Source organism: Camelus bactrianus, chromosome 8 (genome assembly GCF_048773025.1).
Source record: "Camelus bactrianus isolate YW-2024 breed Bactrian camel chromosome 8, ASM4877302v1, whole genome shotgun sequence".
NCBI lineage: Eukaryota > Metazoa > Chordata > Mammalia > Artiodactyla > Camelidae > Camelus > Camelus bactrianus.
Window position 1 is genome coordinate 2,367,011 of NC_133546.1, and position 15,715 is coordinate 2,382,725.

General features: G+C 49.1%; 1 protein-coding gene across 13 annotated transcripts in view; it reads left to right on the forward strand.

Annotated features, from left to right (window-relative positions):
- Positions 1–15,715, forward strand: part of RPS6KA2 (ribosomal protein S6 kinase A2) — a 375,962-nt gene that overhangs the window by 223,978 nt on the left and 136,269 nt on the right. Inside the window, exon 1 of one of the 13 annotated variants that reach the window (XM_074368014.1) lies at positions 1,990–2,332. The exons of 10 other annotated variants lie outside the window; for them this stretch is intronic. In XM_074368014.1, coding sequence (XP_074224115.1) covers positions 2,234–2,332 — 99 coding nt within the window. In that variant the 5' untranslated portion in view covers positions 1,990–2,233. Of the gene's footprint in view, positions 1–1,989; positions 2,333–15,715 lie in introns of those variants that run through there. 2 more of the 13 variants (XM_074368020.1, XM_074368022.1) reach the window with 2 other exon arrangements.

Sequence of the window (15,715 nt, forward strand, 5' to 3'; positions counted from 1 at the left end):
ACCCCAGAGAGAGATCTGACCTCTCCTCTTGCCCGGATGCAGTATGGAGGCATCTGCTGTCTTTACTTACTTTAGCAAGGATAGCCTGACACAAGCATTAATGCAACCTTGATTACGCTGGGGGATGCTACTGCTGTCGGCGAGAGATTCTTGTCAGAGAAAGAATTCAGAAACAAGACACGGAGGTCAGGAAAGTAAAGCAAGGATTTATTAAGGGACAGATAGTACACTCTCAAGGAAAGAGCAGGCAGACCCAGGTGGGTAGCTGCCCTGAGTCTCCTTGGCAAGCTCATTATCTGGGTGTAAATATGAATGGGCAGAATATTCACTGGCAGGGAGGGGTGTGGGGTTGTCTTTTCTGATCTTCTTCTAAGCTCTACCTTCCCAGGTGGGGAGGAGGGATTTTTGTCCTTATTTAGTCTTGATCGGGAAGTTAGATGAGGCCATAATGAACAAAAGGTTACGTTCAGATGGGGAGGTATCATAAGCAAAAGGCTACATTTGGATGGAGGTCATAGTGATTGAAAGGTTACAGCTGGATGGTGGGGATTCCTGTCCTGTCCCACCCTTCTGCCTCCAGGACACTTATCAACCCAGAAGGTATGTTTTTTTGTTAGTCTGGAGGATCCTGTTTTTCTTGGTCTGTCAAAGGAACCCCATTGTTCACAAGATGTACAGTTTTCTGCCATTTAGCCCATGGCCCCCTTTCCCAGCTTGTATTTAGCTACCTGCCTGCTCTAACACTATGACATGTAGATTTTTCACAATCTGCCTGGCAAAGTGATAACTTTCATGTGGCGCCGCGTGCACAAATGCTTCTGGACTTTTCGGGGGTGGTGGCAGTATGCTAATGAGATTGTTTGACCCTATTTGAAACATAAAAATACTTGGAAAATGCACACGAGGAAAACAGATAAGGTTGCACAGACTCCTAAGCTCGCAAATCTGTAACTGCCTACACCCCTCTGGTGAGCATTTCTAGGGGGAAAAAATGTTTCCCTTTAAAGCAAATCCCCTGCAGCCCTACAGCCAGCAGCTGGTCCCTGAGAGCCCTGACTCAAGACACTCTGTGTTCAGGCCCTGGTAAGTCATCCGTTTGGATAATTTTCTATATATGGAGTCGGAGGTCAGGGAGAACGGATGTGTGTCTTTGTTCTCCAAACACTGCCAGGGAGGCTTCCCCAGCTGACTGCCTGAGTCCCGGGCTGCGTGGGGATCTATTCATCACCCGGGGACGGATTGATGGACTCCCGAGTCGGCACCCGGGCTGTGGGGACGGTGTCAAGGAGAGGGCCACTGGGGCCAGGGGGCGAGGGAGCATGCAGAGCGCACGTGTGCCCGCTCATGGTGTCCCTCTGGATGTTGATCCATTTTCTGTAAGTGTTTGCTCATCAACAATTAGAGTTTTGTTCCGTGCAGAAGACTATTATGCCAAAATGAAGATTTGGATGTTTTAAGGAAAGAAAACATAATGATACCCCAAGCCAGAAGAAAGCCCAGCAGGCCAACGGGGTAGAATGGAAAGCTGGCGACCGGCACATCTGAACAGCTGCACCGCCCAGCGCTGTGCAGCAGTCCTCCGCGGGCTTATTAGGCATGCGCCGCCGAGGGCTCTGATTGGCGGAGAGGGCTGTGGGCGTGGCGGAGCCTCAGGGAGCGAGTACTTGGGGAGAGGAAGGAGGAGGAGTGAGGGCCCGGGGCAGTGGGACGGTGGGCGCTGATTGGTGGTAGTGGCGGAGAATGAGGGTGAGAGTGGCTGGGCGTGGCGGCTGGCTCTGATTGGCGGTAGTGGCGGGACGGGGCATGGGCGGGGTTGTGCGGGGCTGGTCCTCGCAGGGCCTGAGGAGGAGTGGAGGACGGGGTGGGGGGGGTTGGGTAGAGCCTGGGGCAGCGGGCTCTGACTGGTGATAGTGGCGGAGGGCGGGGCGAGAAGGCGGGTGATGATTGGCAGTAGTGGCTGGGGGCGGGACGGGGCTGCCGAGGGCTGGTCCTCGCAGGCAGCAGGAGGAGCAGGAGGAGGAGGAGGACCAGGAGGAGGGATCGCTGGGCCCCCGGCCGCCGTGGCCGGCTTGGCCTGCCCTTTGTGCCCGCAGCCCGCGCCCCGCGCCGATGGCCGCCGCGCCGGGCTCCACTGCAGCTCGCGCCCGCACGCGGATCTAACCCCGCGCGCCTGGGATGCGCCGGGGATGCGCGTCCTCCGGCCCTTCGGCTCCTCGCGGCTGGGCGCCGGGCGATGGAGCTGAACATGAAGAAGTTCACCGTGCGCAGGTTCTTCTCAGTGTACCTGCGCAAGAAGTCGCGCTCCAAGAGCTCCAGTCTAAGCCGACTAGAGGTAAATGCCCTCGCCTCTGTGCGCGCAGGTACCCAGGTCCCTGCCGCTCCCCGGAGGATGCTGCGGGTCTTGGGGCCATCCCGAACCCTTTCTATTGTCACGCGCACGGTCACGCTAAGACCCATGTCAGGGAGTTAAAGTTGAAAGCTGGTCCAGTTTTCCTAAAACTGAACGTTATTGTTGGGATTTACTAATAATTGGGCCAGTCCTCGGGTCCTCAGCAGGTACTAAACTCTGCCCCTATTGAATGTCTAACTAATTTTGTACCGTGCTCTGCGCAGGATTTGGGATAGTCACCGTGGGTGCCCACAGAGGTGCTCTGGGTGGGGAGGGCGTTTCAGCCCGTGCAGCTGGACTGCTGCTCCGTGTGGCACCTCAGAGGTCCCAAGTACAAAACCTCCCAGCCCTACCCTCGGTTCGTGTTGATGGGGTTTGTTTTATAGTGACCCAGAGCCACACAAATACTACCATGTAGTGTAGATTGTTTGTGTGTTTAAAATCAGTGTAGAATTGACAAAAAGCGATTAAAAAAAAAAAAAAAAGGCAGCAACACAATCTCCTTGGACCAGCCTGTAACGGTGTTCAGTAGTAAAGTGCCTGATGCAATATCCCTGCAGCTCCTGGTTTGATACAGATTCGTCCTGAAACCCAGAGGACCCCGAAAATCCTGTCCTTTTCTCGGGTCCCGCATCTTATCATCTTTGGGTTTCCAAAGTCGCCTGTGGATGGTTCTCTAATGTGTTTTGTATTTCAACAATCAAATCTTATTCTCTTCATGCCAGTGTCCAGATTACATTGTTGAATCAATAGATGACCAAACCGTGAAACATGTTTAAGTAAAAAAAGAGACATTGTGGGTTTTTTTTTGGGGGGGGGGGGGCGGGTGGGAGCTGATCACACAACCTAGAGATTTCTTTGGACATTACCCTCGTCTTTGCCAAAAGGGTGGCCCCTGAGGGGGTTTTGATGTGTTTGTTTCTAATGAAGTCAAATCCATTGGAACAATGTCACATTTTTCATCTTGGGTTTCTTTGTCCCGGCTGCCATGATATTAGATACAGGCATTGGTTCCATAACAATTAAGAGATCTTTAAGCAAAGCTCAGGGATAGACATGAAAGCAACAAGGAATTACTTGTTTTAAGAAGTTTCTGTTATGATATCACTAAAGCAGAATTTTAAGTACTAGGTGTGATCTTTGTGGCTGGTTTCTGAGGCTAAAACCTATCTTTCAAACAAATACAACTATTAATTAAATAATGGAGGAGAGCTTGCTTTAAACCTCACGTAGACAGAAAAGAAACCTGAGTTCATCGGGATAAGTCATTTTCCTGGGTCTCAGGCATTAAAATGAAAAACTTAAGCTGACGAGAATAGAATGCTGAACAGTGTTTACCTTTATACCTAGCAAGTTTTTATTCATCGAAATGCCAACTTTATCATACAGCTCCTTATCTCCTTCCATTTATTGTTCTTGCCAAGGGGAGGAACATGTGGGAGTAAACTGGTGTCATTTAGGAAGATGAGCACAGACCCTGGGCCAAACCCTGGAGGGTGGGGAATCCTCCCAGCACAATACACTCACCTCTGGTGCTGTGGTTCAGCAAGGAGAACCAGGCTGTGGAAGTGCTTTAACAAAATACAATAGGAACCAAGTAGGGGCATAGAAATGATGTTCCTATAGTGTGGAAGGATATAAAAATATCCTGTCTATTAAATAACATTTCTGTATGTATAATAAAACCATACATAAGCCATCAGATATGCAGAAGGACAAACTGATGAGACAGAAATGTAGTTTATTAGCAGGTAGTCAGGTGCCCGTGCCGGGTGCTGGACAGACTTGTGGATAAAGGTGGGCAGCATGGATCCCGGGCTCTGTTCTCCGCAGATACTCTCGCCCACTCCTCTCAGTTGGTAACTTGTGAAATCCAGGTAGACACGTGCTTCTAGCCTCATTCCACCGTTCGGGAGGAAAAACCCTGAGAACAAAACCTGAGATTCTTGCTGACAGCGTAATGACTAATTCTTTCGGCAAGTGTTTATTGAGAACTTGCCATACCTGCAGCCCTTTTCTGGGCATTGTAGATCCAAAAAACACAGGACGTAGAAGTCCTGGTGCCTCCAGCTAGTGTGGGGAGTCTGTTCAGTGACTGCCCCTGTGCCTCAGTCCAGTCAGTTCCTTGTTCCTGACCCACCCCTTTCCCAAAGAAGCCTGTCTGTCCCATTGTATATTCACAGCAGATCACAGGCCAAGAAGTACTCACCAAACAAATGTGAAATTTAGGAGGGAGCTTGGTCAATAGTAGAGGTTCTGAAACAGGGCATATAAAGTACTTAACATGGATGTGTATTTCATCTGCTTGGATTAGTGGGAAAGATAACTTACTTTGTAAAAAGAAACATGGTGTTTTACTATTATTATTCTTTCTGTGAAATTTATATTTTAAAATATTCACAGAGACTTTAAAAAAATTTTTTTAATTCAAAATCTAGTGGTATGAACAGGAAAATAACAGCTGGGACTTTATGGTTAAAACAATATCATCTTTATCAAAAGGGCTTGTAGGGACAGACTTAGTATTTCATGCTTTTATTTATCTGTTTGTTTATTGACGCATAGTCAGTTTATAATGCTGGTTAGTTTCTGGTGTGCAGCATAGTGATTCAGTTATATATATATATATATATTATATAGATATATATTCCCTTTCGTATTCTTTTTCATTATAGGCTATTGCAGGGCATTGAATTTAGTTCCCTGTGCTCCACAGTAGGGCCTTGTTTGTTTATTATCCTTGCTTTTAAAAGTATGACTTGACTTTGGATCCAGAACTCAACATTTGGTAAACTCTAACCAACAGAGAAGCCAGGTTGTTTAATCAGATGTGGAATCAGTTTATGAATTCCAGCTTGAATGCTTTTGCTGTGCATCTCAGCATTACACCAGCTGAGATGGCCAGACCATTGACTCTGGCCGGGGTGATGTCGGGGGCTTCTAAAGGGAAATTGGATCTCTTGTGTACACTTCTATGTACCTGCCCTAGAAAGCTGCCAGGGCTCAGTGTCTGCTGGACCCTCACCCCCAAGGAAGCTCTGGTTTCCGGACGTTGACAACATTGCCTGAGCCACAGCACCGCCCCAGACTGTATAACTTGCCTCATCCAACTGTGCATTTTATAGATGAGAAAATGGGGTCCAGGGAGGCAAAATGACTTGCCTATGCTCATCCTTCTAAAGTATTTTACAGGAAGTTGTTACTATAAGAGCATGTGCTCTCTATTACTAATTTTAGCCATTTTAGGTTGGATGGTTATTGAAGTTTATAATGTATTATATGGTGCATGAATGAAGGCTATTATAATTTTAAAAAGAAAACTACTCTAGGGGGATGTTTTGGAACATGCTCCATAACCTAAAATTATTCTAGAGAACCTTTTCTGGAAGTTAGAAGCTCCAGGTGAATTTGGGCTTTGCATCAGATTTCCTAAAATTGGAATCTCACTTCCACCTCTCACCACAGGGTAGTTTCTTAAACTCGCTAAGCCTCCTTTTTCCTCACTGTGAAACGGGGATGAGAATAGTTCCTATCCTATGTGAAGACTTAACACGGAATCTGGATGATAAAATCGATAGTCAATAATTGTTAGCTGTGGATATTGATAAAATACTTCCTGAGTTTATTGATTTTTTTATTTTAACATTTACTAAAATTTTTTCTTGATCTTTTGTTATCTAGATCTTTTTTAAAATTTATTTTTATTTTGTTATTGAAGTATAGTCGACTTAACAACGTTGTGACAGTTTCTGCTGTACGGCAGTGTTTCAGTCATTCATACACACACATATATTCCTCTTCTTATTCTTTTTCATTATAGGCTATTACAAGATGTTGACTGTAGTTCCCCTGTGCTGTGCAGCAGGACCTTGCTGTTTACCTGTTTTATACATAATGGTTACTATTTGCAAACCCCGAACCCCCAATTGATGTTTTTCATCATGATGTTGTTCAGTGTCTGCTGGTTCTGCCTGAGCCTAAGATCGCCCCTGTGGCCTGGGGGACCCATGGCTTGTGCTAACTTGGTAAACTCTCAGTCTGGTAATTAATTAACCCTTCCTGGGCACCAGTTCTCACAGGCTGTGTCTCAGCCTGCTTCATTCGCTAGGACTGGCCCCGTTTGCTAAGATGGAGTTCCTGTCGTCTGGCTGGGACGGCGACATTCCTCTTTCTTATCTTGTGTGTCACCCTGGATCTCTGAGTGCATTACCAGGGCCAGTTCCGAAGCCACAGCATCCAGAGCTCAGGCAGCTTCCTCTAAAGTCAGGACCTGTCCCAGATCAACATCCCGGCTTAGCAGAGCTTTGGGAAGGAATCCTCCCTGCTCCACCTCAGCACCCCAGGAAATCCTCCACCGTGCGAGCAGGCAGGCTCCAAAGCCCAACTCAGGGCTGTGGGAGGTCAAGAGAGGCTGGTTAGGAAAGGCTTGGGAGGGAAGACTGGTGTCCAGTGAATGAAAAGTGACACTGTTTACGCAGGTTAAGATTTATCTACCACTTCTCTAAACGTGTCGATACTCAGTGCCGGTTCCCCGAGGGAACGCTTGTTTGGCTTGGGGTTTTACCAAAGCCAGGAGGTCGGTTCTCTTGATTAACTGTCATTTCACCTGTTTTTGACATTTTTACGGAAAGACAGTTGAGGGTGTGTGAAAAGGACAAAATGCAGGTCCTCTCACTGGGGTACTGATGTGGGTAAATACATTCATGTATTTCTTTGCTCAATTACCTACACACTTGAACAACTTTTAGCATATTCCGTGCACACTGTGCTGAGCAGTTGAGATATAAAGATGTGACCCCTGCCCTCGGTGAAATTAACATCCAGTGAGAGACGTGAACGCGGAAATGGAAGCCGGCCGTGCTGGGCGTGAGTCCTGTGAAGTTATCGGCATCATTGGAATTAAACAGTCTAATTACATCAGTTGTCAGTTTGTTCCTATTTCCAATGCTCGCAGACAGTCAGGCATTATCTGTGCGCACATGTGCACGTGTGAATGTATTTTAATTGTTTACCCCTTTTTAAAGGAAATATGGTATCCTAATAAAGTAAGGGTGAAGCGACTCAGCAAATATTGCGAACAATGTTGGCTCCAGTCGTGGGAGAAAAAGAAAACTTCCTGGAAAGGTAGACACTCGAGCTTCTTCTTGACCCTTGACAGGTGAGCCCTTCTCCAGGTATTGGGAGGTTTCCAGGAAAACCATTTCTAATTAAAATCACTTTCAGGTGGCTGCACTAAGTGTGCCCGAGGAGCTCTGTGCGAACCTGGTTTTACGGGCTCTTGGGCAGCAACGACAGCTACGAAAAGGCAGAGAAGACCCCAAGAAACAGTCCGCACCCGTGAGGACCTCACCTGCTTGTTGTTTTGTTTATTTATGCTCATTCTATTTTAAAGACACCAACTTAACTGCTTATTTGTGGTGTGCCTTAGCTTTGCAATTTCATTACATACTTCCTCTCCTTACATCCGAGAAAACTCCCCAAAGTATTGCTTCTTATTCAAAACTGCGTGAGAAGGCGATCAGAAGCACTGAGCTCGCACACCCCCCCCTTGCTTTAACCTCTTCCGCGTGTCCTTCCTGACAGTCCTCCACCCGCAACATGCCCCTATGCAGCAAGGACTGTTTCAGGATACTTCCCGTGCATTCAGAAGCACAGGAATGAAATACAAGCACACTCAGTGAAAACATGGAACATCTGTCCGTATCATCTGATTTGTGAGCACCCAGGATTTCCCTCAGTTTCTTGCATGCGGGGGAACAATTTCTTAGATGTGGCAAATTGATGAGTGGGCAGGAGACTCCGAACTCAGAGGCAGGGAGGGAGGTGGCCAGAGAGAGGCTCCGGGCGTGAGCAGGCAGGGGAGGAACACACCACGCGAGCGGGTCCTGCGCACGTCGGTGCAGTGCCCCGTGGGGACGCCCCTTTCCCGTGGCAGGGATGGGGGTGAGCTTGTTCTGTACCAAGTCCACTTGGGAAGCAGGAATTTAGCCAGAAGCGCCCTTCCTCTTTGGTCCAGGCTTCTGTGTTTGTTGAGTAAGCAAAGCCAGTGTAGCGCGGGAGGCATTTTCTAGGACACCCCGCTTTTCTGACTGGTGACGCTGGGCTATGTTGTGTTGGGTTTTTTCCCTCAGCGTTATGTATTTGCTGATCTATTTCACTGGTAAAGCTATTAAATTAAACTCAGGTAGGAATTATCAACAAATAGTTTGTTAAGCTACAGTGTGATTTAATCAAGCAAATGGCTCAGACACAGATATATTCGGCCTAAAATATTGGTTGTATCTGATTTGCAGCTGTGGAGGAAGCCTCTCCTGCCGACGTGTTGGCTCAGGAGATGTCGTGGTCGTGCTGCTATAATTAACTTGGGGAACCTGCACACGGCGGGAGGGGGCACTGGCTGGCTGTGTGCTGGCCCCATCCCCGTGGTTGCTCCCCGAGCAACGAGGGCCAGTGTTCGCGACCACTGGCAATGTGCGCTGACAAATGCCCCTCTCCTCCGAGCTTGGCCGGCACTGCCCCTCTGCACTGCCCCGCTAATCATCTTGCTGGACCTTGGGCTTCTGGGTCACCACACCATTGCTGGACCTGCAGCACTGGTCTTAGTGAGACTCCTGCTGAGTCGAGTTTAGCGAGACCCCCCTGTCCTCAGTATCTGACCACCCTCCATGTCTGGCCCGGTCCTCATCCCACCGTCCCCCAGGTCACACGTCGACCCTCACCTGCCTTCAGCTCGGTTTGCAGAGAATCGCAGCTCCTGGGCGGCAGATCCTCACGTGGCCTTGTTGTGCTGGATTTGAGCTCAGTCTCTCCCCCTTGCTGCAAACCCCGCTGCAGTGGCCCCGTAACAGGTGTCTGAGGAAGTTCCCTTGAAGGGCGCCTGTTGTTAGTAATTTGCACGTGTCCCTTGAGCTCCGTTAAAGGGAGTCCCTGGATCGCAGAGCCCAACATGATTCCAACCAGCAAACACACAGCAGCCAATCTTCCTCCACCAGCTTTGGTTTGCAAAGTTCTCCCCAGGATCTCAGGCTGCCCTCACCCTAAGAGCCCCAAGATTCTGCCCCCCTCCACGATGCAGTCCTCCCTCCCCTCCCCTGCACAGTGCCACCTGCGCCCCCTCCACTGGGTGTGCCCTGATCTCGCCGGCTGCCCGTTCTCCTGGCCGCCGGGCACTTTCCTCGTCCCCCCACTGTCGGCCTCGCCGGGCCACTTTTGTGCTCCTATCTCCTCAGCTACAAAACAGTGATCGCCCAAGATAATGTTGTCCTTAAGCGATCAAATGCTTGAGAAGGAAGACATGCCTGGTTGGGAAGGGGTCTCTGCACTTGGCACTCTGCGCTGTTACGGAAAGCTGGCTTTGACGGGCCCCATCTGTAAGGGGTTTTGCCCTGCATTATCGGGGGGAGTACTTTTCCTCCTCCGCCCACCTCCTCTGCCTCCCTGGCCTGAGCACTCGTCTGCTCCCAGTTAGTCCCATCACTGTGAGGCCAGCGTTTCCGAGGCTGCAGCTGTGTGAAGGTTACTGAGAGTCGTGCTTCCGTCTGCATTGTCAGTTTAGACAGAATTCATGGAAACAGCAGCTCCTGTAAAACAGAGACGTCCATGCTGTTCCTGGTGTCAGCCCTCTAGCGTGGGGGTGAGGGACTGACAGGAACGATCTGGCTTCTTAGAGAAAAGAACTGCTTCCCCTTTTGGCTGTTCTACTGTCCTCTGTTAATTAGTAACATTCGAAACAGCAAATCAGAGGCTGGAGGGTGTAGCTCAGGGCTAGAGCACATGTTTAGCATGCACAAGGTCCTGGGTTCAACCCCCAGTGCCTCCCTTAATAATAAAAACAAATCAGAGTAGTATTGAATCCATTGGCCAGCGTGTTTCCTCCTGTTGCCCAAGAAAAGAAAGTTCTAAGTAAGACTGACAAGCCCAGAAATGCATCTCTCCCCTTGGGACGATTTGTGGGCCGTGTCACTGGTCTTGGGGCTTTCAGGTGGATGCTGGCCAGGACTGGAGTCTGGGACCCACTTTGACATGTCTCTGCGGTCAGCCTGAGCTGTGATGTTCTTTGCGTCGGGACACCCCGGCCACGCCATCCTACCCAAGGCCCTCAGACTCACAGCTTTTACTCATTAATTTTAATTCAGTCCAATTGTTAAGGGGAAAAAAATGGAAGGATTTACTTTGACAGCCTCTATTTTGGAATGTTTATGGTGGAAATGCTCTTGTGACTACTTAGATAACTGCTCATTCAGGTCCCAATTTTAACACTTTTGGCCCAGGATAATGGCACACTTTCTAGAATACAATATTACTATCTATATAATATTTTATTTTATTTTATAATTATTACCTATATAATATCTGTATAATGCTATCTAGATATATTTGATTTTATGCTTTTATTTATATTTTATTTTATATTTTTATAATTTTATTTTCTATTCTATTTTCTTGTTTATATTTTTATAAAATTTTTGTAATATTTTATTTTATAATTACTGTATATATAATAGCTATGTAATATTCCTATCTAGATATAATATTAACTTCCAAATGTGTTTTTATGTCCAAAGTATGGTGTGGACAATCTCTTTCTAAGGATGAAAAATTAAGAGAACTTCTTATTCTGAAGTATGCGCAGAAGGCGCACTGGGAGAGATGCGTCGTGGGAGGGCGGGTGGGAATGAGGGTGGAAAGGGAGGCGGGGCTGGGGGAGGATGCAGAGACCCGGGGTGGGGGCGGAAGGGCTGTGTGTGTGCGCCAGGAGTCCCCACGGCGAGCATGCAGAGGGGCCACCGGAGAGACACGCTCTTGACTTGCTCCAGTGACTCTGGTTGACTTTGAAGATAAAGGGGGAAGACCACCGAAGTAGGAAAGAGCACTTATTTTTAGAGCACCTTCGGCTCCGTGCATTCTGCTTAGTTTGTCATCACGTCAGAGAACAGGGCAGATGGCCGCTGGAATAGGGCAGCAATGATTGCTGACTGCCTTCATCCCAGAGAAACCCGAGAAACAGCGTGAGGTTGGGTGTGGCTTTTGACTTTCTAGATCTCAGCAAAAAGAGTGCGTGAATTTTGACGTGTGACTCTATCAAGACTTTGCGGAATCCACTTCAACAGAGGCAGGGAGTGAAAAGGTTCAACCTGCTGGGATGTGTTGAAGTCCATCGGCACAGGGCCCACGTGCGCGGCGGGTGTGCGCTCCGACGGCGGTCAGTCCCCAGACCCGTCGTCCACCTTCACCCGCGTCTTGGAGCGCACCGTGTTTTCCTGTGAACGTCTCCACTTCCCACGCAGCCGGAGTGAGCCCGACCAAGTGCCTCTCGCCATCTCTGAGATGGTCCTCCGCCATCCCTCCTGACCCTCCACCCCAGCCTGTTCCATCAGCAGACCTCCCTCCAGGCACTTCCTTCCTGTGACTCAGCCCATCCAGCCCCCTCCTTCCAGGCCCCAGCCCCCCCTTTGCTCTGAGCTGATCCCGGGCTTGGACTGACTGAGACGACCCTAATTGGGAAAAAGTGGTCCTTTACTGGTGTTGGTTGTTTCGTGGGTTAAGCTTGGCTGGTGATGTGTGGCTGTTTCTCCTGTATTGGCCTCACCCCCAGCACAGCCGGCTGGGTGGGCCCTGACTGTCACGCAAGCAGCCCCCACGGTCTCCATCCTTGCTCAGCCACTTACTACTTGTGGGACTTTGGCAAGTGGCCTGTTAACCCTTCCCAAGGTTCCTGAGTTTCCTCATCTGGAAACTGGTGCAATTCCTGTCTTCAGGGGTCCGGCAGGAATAGACGGACTGGCCCGTTCACCAGCCCCGCTGGGCACTTAGTGAAAAAGAAAGCTCCGTGCTTCCCTTTCCGCTGCTGTCTGTTCACGACACTGAGTCCTGATGTCCGGCAGTGCTGCTCCCGGTTCTGGACACTGGCCCCTGGGTCGCATACACGAGTCACTGGGTCCCAGACACCAGCGGCAGCCAGGCTTGCTGGTGGCCAGGAGGTTTATTAAGTACAGCATCAGAATCATTAGTAAAAAATTCCAGATGCCACTTAGTGAAGGGTTCTAGGCCGAGGCCGCCACATTTCAGAACTGGAATTCTCCCTGACTGCTAAAGCTTTGCCTCCAACTTAGGGAGCTCAGGTACAGGCTTCCACTAAAGGCTTGAAGTCTAGGGAGAGGTCTCAGATTTCACACAAATGGACGCCCCGTCTCCTCCAGCTAAGTGGTCTCCGTGAGTCCTGAAAACACCAAACTACTGCGTAGTTTTTTTTAAAAAATAATGAAGGGGTTGGGGTGGTGGAGAGGGGAGAGGGGAAAGCAAAGAAAAGGGAAGAGGGGGCCACGAGTGAAAGACGGGGGGACATAGTCAGCAGAGGCCAGGAGGAGGCGGGGCAGGCGGACCAAGACCCGAAAGAAGGAGACGGACCCTGAGCAAAGCAGCTTGGATAGCGGCCACTTAGGGACAAGCAGCAAAGTGTGGGAAGCAGCTCACGTCCGCACGGTGGGGTCCTGCCCCTCACTCCCTGGATGTGAAGGCAGCACACGCCTGGCCCCCTAACAGACAGGGCGCTGCCCGTGGGCTTCCCAGGGTCGTTTCTGGCTCGATTAGAGCCGTGCGGCTAGACAGGGTCGAGAGGAGAGGGCCCGCGGGTGGGGGGCGGGGACGCTGGCCAGAGCTCCCCGCGCCGGGCCCGCTCGCCCGGCCTGTGGCTGGGGCACAGCGGGGAGGGAGTGCCAGGCACGAGGCTGCGGCGAAGGCGGCGTGTCTGCTGTGGGTGCTGCATCCCTGTGGGGACCCAGCAGCCTGTGAAACCTTCCTTCTAAAGGGGAACGACCAATTTTGGGTGGTAAGGAGGACCAGCGTTGTCACAGATGGCGAGGTCCTGGCAACGCGGAGTCGTGGTTTCTTCGCTCGTGCCCTGTCTGGTGGGCTTGGTGGGACGGGACCCAGAATTCCCAGGCCCTTCTTCCGGGGACCACCGAGTTCCCTCCTGCTGGCCCAAGTCCACCCTGAGACTGGTGGGCAGAGACCAGCACCAGGGGTGGGAACGGCAAAGAAAATCTGGAGGAAAAGATAAAATAGACTTGGAAAGGTCTTATGCTTAATCAATTAGCAGTGTCCCTCCTGGAGTTAGAGAAAGCCGCAGCTGCCCTGTTTTCAGAGGATGTTCCTACCTGAGTGACTGGCTGCCAGAGCCCCACCCATCCCGCCCCACCCTCCAGATCCACACCTGTGCCTCCTCCTCGTCCCAGGGGCGTGTCCCCGACTGCTGGTGGGGCCAGATGAGGTTTGAAAACTATTTAAAGCATTAGGGAAATGGAAGAAGGTGCTGTATTGTCATCCATACAACAGTGGACAGTACTTGTTAGGAACCCGCTACAAGACGCACATCGTAGAGTTTTCACAATGTCTGTGACGAAAGACTCCAGAATGGCAACGTGCAAGATTGTGTTTTGCTTCCCTGAATCCTTCATAAACCAATTTCACTCTTTTACAATATTATGTCCACGTCGGCAGCTCACCTTTGTGTTGGAAGGACATGGTTAGCCATAATTATAGGTCAAGTGCATTTCATGAAACAGTGACAGATCCTGTCACTCCCAGAGCTCCTCCATGTGGGAGGAAAAAAGGAGAGACAAAACCAGGATTGAAATGACTATTATCTTCCTAGCCAGCGAGCCTTTCATGCATTTTATAGGTTTTAAGGTGAAGGGGCTTGAGCCATTTGAAAACTAAATAATACAAGTCATCTTTCTCAGCAAAGATGAGTATGAAACATTCACTTTGACAGTCTGGAGATGAAAATAAACTCATCAGCTCTCTAAAATTAGGTATGTTTATATGTACATGTGTTTTTACTATATGCATGTGTATGCGTGTGTCTGTGTGTGGGTGTGCACCACACGTGGCATTTTCCTGGCCACAATGATTAGCCCAGAGTTGAGCATCTGGTCCAAAGACAGTCCAAATGGGATGTAACTTGGGACCATGAGGTTGCCCCACCTACAGAGGAACCAACACACAGAGGAGGGCAGAGCCAAAAAACCCCACAGAGAAATGGAGCCTTGATCAGCCCATGCATGAAGTCCTTGTCACTATGGAGTATTTTAGTCACGTGACCCAACCAAGCCCTCTTGTTGTTTAAGCCAGTCTGACTTGGGCCTTCTCTTACGCAAATAAAAACATCCTGATACACTTATTATCTCACTCTTTACTAGACCCCTAAAAGTAGGTACAATTATACCTTCTTCATAGATGAGGAAGCTATTTTAAAAGGTCATGCTCATAATAGGTGGGGAGCTGAGAATCAAACTGGGTTCTGTTCGCTTTGAAGCTTGTGCCTCGAACCACTATGATGTATATTAGACCCCAAATAACATGTTTAGCCCAGGTGGCCAGGAAAATGCCGTCCGAAAGATGTTTCCTGTCTAAAGGAACCACAAGGTGATTTGCTCACGAGTTATACATTGTGTTGACGGTCTGGGCTCCCTCGTGGCAGGTCCTGGCACGTGTATGTGCTCGGTCAGAATGAGTGGTGAAGGAATGAGCGTGTGTGGAGGTTTCCAGGTCCCCTGGAGTCCAGGGTCCCGACCCAGAGAACTGGGCTCTCCATTAGAGCACAATGCTGTTGATGCCTCTGTAACTACAGAAGAGGGGTGTCTGCCCCTGCCCCCACTTCCCCTTCTTGCTCACATTTTGTGTCGCAGACGTAAAGGTGGGGGCAGAATAGGGCGTGCGGAAGGTAGAGGGAGACCGAGCAGATCCCAGCGGAAGTTACAGCCTGTCGGTGTCTGGGCGCGGAGGTCCTGCCTCTGCACTGACGCTGCTGGTTCATGTGGATGGAGGGACAGATGCGGTGTGTTCAGCGGTTTGGGAAATGTTGATAGGATTCTGCCAAATGGCTACCTGTGAAGGGTAGGGACATGTCTTAATAGGATGTCTGTTTTGCAGAATATAGTGGTACCTTTGAATTTATGTTTAAACATAAAACATAGTGGGAACACTTTTTCAAATTTTCCAGTGTAATTGAGAAGATAAATTGAGAAAATTAAAAATAGATTTGTTATTCATTAAAAAACTGAAGTATAATATTTTATGTTTGCAGTCATTCTTTCAGTGTGTTTAGTGGGTCTAAGGATGCGATTGTTCCTTTTCTGTCTACTTTCCTATCTCATAACAATCTCCAGTCTAAAACCTAGGCTCTGTAAATCATAATTTAAAGAAATAAGGATTCAGAACAAGATAGAAGTGGGTATTGATTCTAGAAAAAGTATTTTATGTATTATACTTAGCTTCCCATGTCTTTAAATTATCCAGTTATCACTGTGGAAATGGATATACATT